The 7,633-nt window shown below is 46.4% G+C and overlaps 1 protein-coding gene across 1 annotated transcript; it reads right to left on the bottom strand.

Moving 5' to 3' along the window:
• LOC125999573 (heterogeneous nuclear ribonucleoprotein L-like) lies at positions 1–1,771 on the bottom strand. Its single transcript, XM_049767653.1, has 2 exons — positions 277–1,771; positions 1–190 (listed from the first exon to the last, which is right to left on the bottom strand). The coding sequence occupies exons 1-2, from the start codon at positions 1,769–1,771 to the stop codon at positions 36–38; spliced, it is 1,650 nt and encodes a 549-aa protein (XP_049623610.1). The 3' UTR covers positions 1–35.
• Between the last annotated feature and the right edge of the window lie 5,862 nt (positions 1,772–7,633).

Genomic DNA, 7,633 nt, shown 5'->3' with positions numbered 1-7,633 from the left:
GATCATAAATTCTAACGTGCTCTTCTCGCCTCTTCTTATAAATGGGATGACTTAGAAAAGCAAAGTTTCAACGTGTAGGGATTGGAAGCATTCGGGACCCGGATCTGGTAGTGATGAAGCGCCGTCAGGGCCTCCACCGCATCGGTCTTGCATTCCCACTCCAGGAGCCCAGAGAGTGTCTTGGCAGAAGCTGAAGCAAACAGAAGCCGGTTAGTAGCTGCGCTTGGATCAATTACCCAGGCAACGGAAGTTCCCACGAGAGCGAGCCCAACTTACGTTTCACGTGGAACACCTTGAACTTGATGAAGGTGGGAACCTCGTGGTCGTTGCACAACTTGGTGAAGGTCTCTTCGGTGACACACAGGGGGACGTTGTAATAATGCAGCACACACGAGGGCGGCTGGATGATGTTCTTGGCTGCCTGGCCGGCGCTGGTAAAGCTGTTGTTTCTGCTCATCGCGAAATCCTTATAGCTGCTCGTCCCATCCTCCAGTCGGAATGTCTCACTTGGAAACACCGAATGCTGCTTAGACACGTAGACGTTGAGCCTTTTCCCGAACAACTGGACGTTGTTGAGGTGCGCCACGGCTCTTTCCACAGCACGCTCGTCGCCCATCTCTACCAGCGCCGTCCCGGGAATGGTCTTCATGAACTTCACCTTTTCAATATTTCCGTACAAGCAGAACAGGTTGAAGACCCTCGAGCAGTTCATCTTCAAGGGATGCAGGCCGCTGACCATCGCCACTGAGCCCGAGGGCTTCCCTCCGTGCACGTAGGAGGAAGAGGCCTGCGGCAGCGGGTACGCCACAAGTGCAGGGGTATGGCGGGAGCCCATTCTGTAGCGGCTGGGCAGAGGCAGCAATGGGCCGTGGGAGCCAGAGCCATCGTGTCTACACGAAGAAGCATGCTCTCCCAGGATGGCTTGTCTCTGGCGACCCTTTCCTCTCTCTGGGCTGCTCAGGTACGGCTTGGTGTAGTCCCAGCTGTCCTTGTCGTTCCTAATCACGTTGAGACGCGTTGGCCTGGCATATTCGATCTTCAGTGTGCAGCACCCAGCATAGATGTCTGCTCCGTTGAGTGCCGCCTTAGCTTTCTGGGCGCAGAGGATGGATTCAAACTCGACCATTGCTTGGATCCCGTTTCTCTTGAAGATGACAATGCGTTGCACTTTTCCCACAGGGTTGCACAGGGTATATAAAACATCCACGGTGATGGGATAAAGGGGGTTCTGGATGGACAGCAGAAGGACCTTGTTGGCCCCCGAGGGGTCGTCCGTGCTCCCGGGCCGCGTGATCCTCTTGCTGGTGGAGTAGTCGAAGAAGGCCCGCCGGCCGGCGATGCGCAAGGGCTCCTCGGCCGCGAAGGTCACGCACTCCTTGGCGCTGTGGATGTTCTCGAACTCCACCAGGGCCTGCCGCCTGAAGGGCATCATCACCACGTAGCAGACGGTCCCAAATTTCTGCAGGGCCTCCACGACGTCGGCTTCCACCACAGACGCACAGAGCCCTCGGACGTGGACGACGGGCGACACGGACACTTTGTGATGGCCGCCACCCGCCTCAGGCGGAGCAAAGCCCGGGCAGCCTCTGCCTCTGCCGCCTCCGCCGCCGCCATCGCCCCCGTCCCGGGGCGCCGCTTCGCGCCGGGCGTCGCCGGCCTCGTGGAGCGCGTAGTCGATCTCGGCCTCCTCGGTCTTGAGGCGCTTGGCCTGGCTCTCGTAGGCGCGCTCCTCGCCCGGCGCCTCCCGCGGCAGCGACGACCACGACGACATGGCGAAGGCGCCACCAAGCGCCCTGCGGCTGCGGGGGTGGGGGGAGGAGTAGGAGGAGGAGGAAGAGGAGGAAGAGGACGAGGACGAGGAGGACGAGGAGGACGAAGAGGAGGAGGAGGAGGAGGAGCGACCCTCGCCCTACCGCTCCCCGCCGCTGCCACTTCCGCTCCCCGCGGCTGCCACTTCCGCTTGCCGCCGCCGCCACTTCCGCTCGCCTCGGACTGCCCTGCCAGGCCTGGCCTGGCCCGGCCCGGCCCGAGCCTCCCTAGAGGTCTGTTTTTCACATCCAGATCGGAGCAGAAGTCTTCCATACGCCACAAAAACACCAAGGGGAGAGTAAATGAACGTGAAAGGAGTCTATAGATAATCCCATGACAATATATCCCAACGGTAGAGAAACCCTGTATCTCTTAGGCCAAGGGGACTCCCGTTTCGGATGACCCCAAGATTTACTGTGCCTATGCAAGGGGGGAGAGACAAAAAAACACTAAATAATCCTCCTTTTTTATTTTTCTTTTTTTTTTTTTTTTTTTTTTTTTTTTTTTTTTGGTAGTTTTTTGGGTCACACCCGGCAGTGCTCAGGGGTTACTCCTGGCTTCATGCTCAGAAATTGTTCCTGGCAGGCACGGGGGACCATATGGGACGCTGGGATTCGAACCGATGACCTCCTGCATGAAAGGCAAACGCCTTACCTCCATGCTATCTCTCCAGCCCCTTATTTTTCTTTTTATTTTAATTTCTTAACTTTTATTATTTTTTACCTAGTTTTCTTCGATTTCTTTGTTTTGGTGTAGATTTTGAAGTTATATATTATATATATAATGTATATTATATATTTACTTTTTCTTTCTTCTTTTCTCTTCTTCCTCCTTGCGCCTTGTCATATTTCCTATCTCAAGACCATGGCAACTATGTGGTGCATATTTTTATGGCCGCAGTGCTCACTGGATATCTTATTTGAGTCCTCTTTTTGAACTGCTGTGGTGTTTCACCCGCTTCTTTTCCCCTTCGTCCCTCAGACCACGGATGAGAGCCTCTAGAATGACTCTGCTCACAGTCGGCGTAGTCGATTTTTACCCCATTATATGACCTTTCTCTTCCTCAAACAAAACCACATAACTTGAACTTTCTAGTCCCACCTCCCAATTAGAGAGTGTAGTAATGGAGGCACCAAGACCAAACAGTTATAAGACCACTAAGTAATAAACTGGACACAGAAGGGACCACGCAGTCTAGCACCCCCTGGGGGGTGGGGAGAGTGGAGGATATGGGAGGCAGGATGGGAGCGGTTGTGGGAGGACAAATCGGTGGTGAGAACTCCCCAGATTCAATGTAAACATGTACATGGAATATCACTGTGAACCATATGTAAGCCACTATAATTACAATAAATATTACCTTTTTTTAAAAGTGGTGAGAGACTATACCATGAAAACTTCAAAACACTTAATAAAGAAATTGAAGAAAACCCATAAAAATGGAAAAATCATTCCATACAAATATAGAGGAAGAATCAATATTTTAAAAAGACCATCTTACCTGTACTACTATAAACCTTCACTACAATCCTTATCCAAATTCAAGCAGTGCTATTCAAGGATTTAGAAAAATTTATAATAACGATTGCAAGGAATAATAAAAGATATCAGATAGCCAAAACATTTCTGAAAAACTGAACTGGCTCTTATTTGAAGCCATCATACAAACCCATAGTGATCAGAACAGCAAGATATTAAATAAGGCAGACCTTCTGAACAATGGGTCAGAAATGAATAGCAAAGAACAAATTTCTTTTTTTTTTTTTTTTTTTTTTTTTTTTTTGGTTTTTGGGCCACACCCGTTTGATGCTCAGGGGTTACTCCTGGCTATGAGCTCAGAAGTCGCTCCTGGCTTGGGGGAACCATATGGGACGCCCGGGGATTGAACCGCAGTCCGTCCTACGCTAGCGCTTGCAAGGCAGACACCTTACCTCTAGCGCCACCTACCCGGCCCCGCAAAGAACAAATTTCTAAATATATGATCAAAAAAATTTTAGAGAGGAGAATATGAAGTAAAATAAAGACAGACTCTTCACCATACATGAAGCACAATAAGTTACCCTGTGTAAGAAATTAAGGCTAGATATGTATTTCCTATCTTAAAAGTTAACTAATAGTGGATCATAAACCTCGAGATCAGACATGAATCTAAAAATACATTTATCAAACATGGCAGAACACTCCAAGTTATGTCTCCAGGAGTCTTCAACAATATGCTGTCCATTTCAATGGCTTCAAAATCAAAACTAAAAAAGTCAGACTATCAAATTCGAATGTTCTATGATAGTGAAAGAAACACAGGCTAAAAGTAACAGACAGTTGACTAGGAGAAATATATTTGTACTCAACATATCAAAAATAAAGGATATACAAAGTAATGACAGACATTAACTCCCTAATTCATTTTTTCAGTGTCATCTTCATAAAAGTTGCATTTTATTGAAACCATTGTGATCCACAAAGTCCTTCACAGTTGAATTTCAGGTATACAGTGAGTTAGCGCCATTCCCACCCTCTGTGTCAAACTCTCTCCACCAATGAACCCAGACTGCATCCCACACCATCGCCCTTTGCCCCCTGGCCTGCCAGTAAGTATAACAAGCCCATTTAAGTTTATATCCTTAACATTTAGGTCTGTCAATTCTATTGTCATTGTCTTTGGCTTGGATACTTAGTTCTGTCCTTAATTTTTCTCCACGAATGCATCTGAGACCGATTGGCCCTTGGCCCCCAGCCTTTCTTTATCCTTTCTTTTTAGCTTTATAGAAAAATGTGGAAATATGTGGTAAAAGAAGGTAATTCACGTTCCGAGGTTCTATAAAAAGTGTAGGAGCCCCATTTTAAAAGATAAGAAATATAAAAAGAAAAACAAGAAAAAAAGAAAAGAAAAAAGAGTATGTTTTTTTTTTTGAGTATGTACAGCAGAAAATGAGAAAAAGAAAAAAATTTGGCCTAAAAACAGGGAGCTCCTACCCATGAAGCATCCTGCCATAAGACCACCTACAAGCTCTGGGCATATTAAATTGTAACCCCAAAGACTTTCCTTGTGGTCCCAGTAAAAGGTATTCTCAATCACAGTTGTCACAGTTAGGTTTCTGTAGTTAGAGATCCTGGTTATGGCACAGATCCTTTGTCTAAGGCAGAGTGTCAGGAAGCATCTTCTGGTTTCATCTCACCATTAGGTGGCAATGCAGGGAACCCTGCCCTAAAAGCATGTTGTTGCTGTTTCCAAGTCGTCACGATGTCATGGGAACCTACTCTGGTGCAAATAAGTGTCAGGGCAGCATGAGGGCCTTCCTTCCCTGATAGGAGTCCGATTCCTGGTACTGGTGAGAAAAAACATGCCAGTTGTAAAGATGGAGTCCAAGGTTCTGGAGTGAATATGGCTAAAGTCTAATCAATTGAAGTCTGTCAAGTCACTATGACAAATGTTCAAAGTGAAAGGCCCCTGCAATATAAAATGTATTATTATCCCTATTAGATAAGAACTTCTGTCTATGCATCAGATTTCCCGATTTTAATGTGTCTGTGCAAAAAGGAACAATGCCACATGATATTACTGGTGCATATGGGAGTAAAAATAACAAGTTAAACAATCCCTCTCACCTGGTACTAACATGAACTCAGAAACCAAGAGAAACATGTTTACTAGAATTTCTACTAAACAGATCCAAAAAATGCAATGGGGAAAACTACCTCTACAGAGGGAAATAGACCATAGGAATTATATCTATTAAGGAAATGCATCCAAAGAAATATACAAGGTAGGGGCCGGAGAGATAGCATGGAGGTAAAGCGTTTGCCTGTCATGCAGGCGGTCATCTGTTCGAATCCCGGCGTCCCATATGGTCCCCCGTGCCTGCCAGGAGCAATTTCTGAGCCTGGAGCCAGGAATAACCCCTGAGCACTGCCGGGTGTGACCCAAAAACCAAAAAAAAAAAAAAAAAAAAGAAATATACAAGGTAGATGTACATGTCCCCATTAAGTATTTTGCAATAGTACGGGGGGCAATAAAATCCAGAGCACAGCTCCAGCCTGCAACATACTGCTGTGTAGTTTGAAAAACAGCTGCCAGAAGTAACATATCAGGAACTGTCCTCTGGCTGGGGATTTCACAAAAACCCAATCTGGTAGCAGAAACAGTCCACAGCTAAGGGAGGTGGTAAATAAGGGGCCACTGATAGCAAATCAGCAGCTACTCGGGCTGAGGCAAGGTGGGCTGGGAATCTGTCTTTTTGCTATGGAAGTTGTTTGGCAACTGGTTATGAACTGAGGGTAAAAGGGTTAAATGGGGAGAGTGAAGGACTGGAAAAGAATTTGCAAGGTGATAAGTGAGGAGGAGGAGGAGTTATATAAAACAGGGGGGAAATACAACATCGACAGACATTATGTATATTACAAACTGACATAAGACAGGCCTTGAGGTGGCCAACACACACACAGGATCTCTAAATGTTTTATAGTTGAAAAGCTGACCCAGGTGAGCTTAAAAAAATAGAACACTTCAAAATAGAAAGCCTGCAAGTAAAGGTTTTCCATTTTCTAGGCCAATCATCATTGGTGAGGGTAAACTTTACTGAAGACAGGCTTCGTGGGTTAGCTTGTATAAAACATTCTTAAAAAGAATCATAATTTTCAAGTCTGAAAAATGAAGCAATATGGTAACGAGCACTGTAAGAGGAGTCTACACCATGAAATATCATCGAGCGAGTGTTGAGCATCCAGGTTCCTTTTCTATAGGAAACTGAACTCATGAGCATTATGAAAAACAATATGGAGATTTCTCAAAAAACTGGAAATTGAGCTCCCATATGATCCAGCTATACCACTCCGAGGGATATACCCGAGGAACACAAAAACCCAACACAAAAAGCCTTCTGCAACCTATTATTCATTGCAGCACTATTTACAATAGCTACAATCTGGAAACAGATGCCCAACAACAGATAAGTGGCTAAAGCAATTGTGGTTCATATACACAGTGGAACGTTATGCAGCCATCAGGAGAGATGAAGTCATGAAATTTTCCTATACATGGATGGACCTGGAGTCTGTTATGTTGAGTGAAGTAAGGCAGAGGGAGAGAGATAGGCACAGAGTAGTCTTACTCATCTATGGGATTTAAGGAAAAAGACACTGTTATAATTATACCTGTTGTGTATGTAAACCATTTAATGGGATTATTATGTTACTGACCCTACCCTGATCGGTGATTGTGCCCTACCCTCGGGTGTGACCTGGCATTCTGATCCCACCCTAGGGTGGTACCTGATTCTGCTCCCAGCTTTGGGTGGTTCCTGATCCCACCATCGGGTGGTACCTGATTCTGAGGCATAAAAGCAAGGGTCTATGGAAGGTGAGAGGCTTTTTTCCTGAGGTCTATTCTTAGGCCTTTTGGCTTCGGACTCTTCTCGGAATAAAGAGCTGTTTTCGGAAGCCTGACTGCCTGTTGGCTTTCTTCCCGCTGCATTCTCCTCAGAACCACTGGCTGAACAGGGTAATAGAGATGTGGTCCGAGCTGGAGGAGAAAGGCCTCCTCCTACATCTCTCCATCAGTCAACCTCTCCAGGGGCTGAGTTGCAAGAAATAGCCAGGGCCCGGAGAGATAGCACAGTGGTGTTTGCCTTGCAAGCAGCCGATCCAGGACCAAAGGTGGTTGGTTCGAATCCCGGTGTCCCATATGGTCCCCCGTGCCTGCCAGGAGCTATTTCTAAGCAGACAGCCAGGAGTAATACCTGAGCACCGCCGGGTGTGACCCAAAAAACAAAACAAAACTAAACAAAACAAAACAAAAAAAAAAAAAGCAAGAAATAGCCAGAGACAA

This window comes from Suncus etruscus, chromosome X, assembly GCF_024139225.1.
Source record: "Suncus etruscus isolate mSunEtr1 chromosome X, mSunEtr1.pri.cur, whole genome shotgun sequence".
NCBI classification, from domain to species: Eukaryota; Metazoa; Chordata; class Mammalia; order Eulipotyphla; family Soricidae; genus Suncus; species Suncus etruscus.
The sequence above is the reverse complement of the archived record's forward strand: the minus strand, read 5'-3'. Positions and strand labels throughout refer to the sequence as shown.

Coding starts and splice junctions, on each gene's coding strand:
- LOC125999573 (XM_049767653.1), bottom strand. CDS start 1,771: ATGTCGTCGTGGTCGTCGCTGCCGCGGGAGGCGCCGGGCGAGGAGCGC. Junction 191..276: donor CAAGGTGTTCCACGTGAAAC/GTAAGTTGGGCT, acceptor TGTTTGCTTCAG/CTTCTGCCAAGACACTCTCT.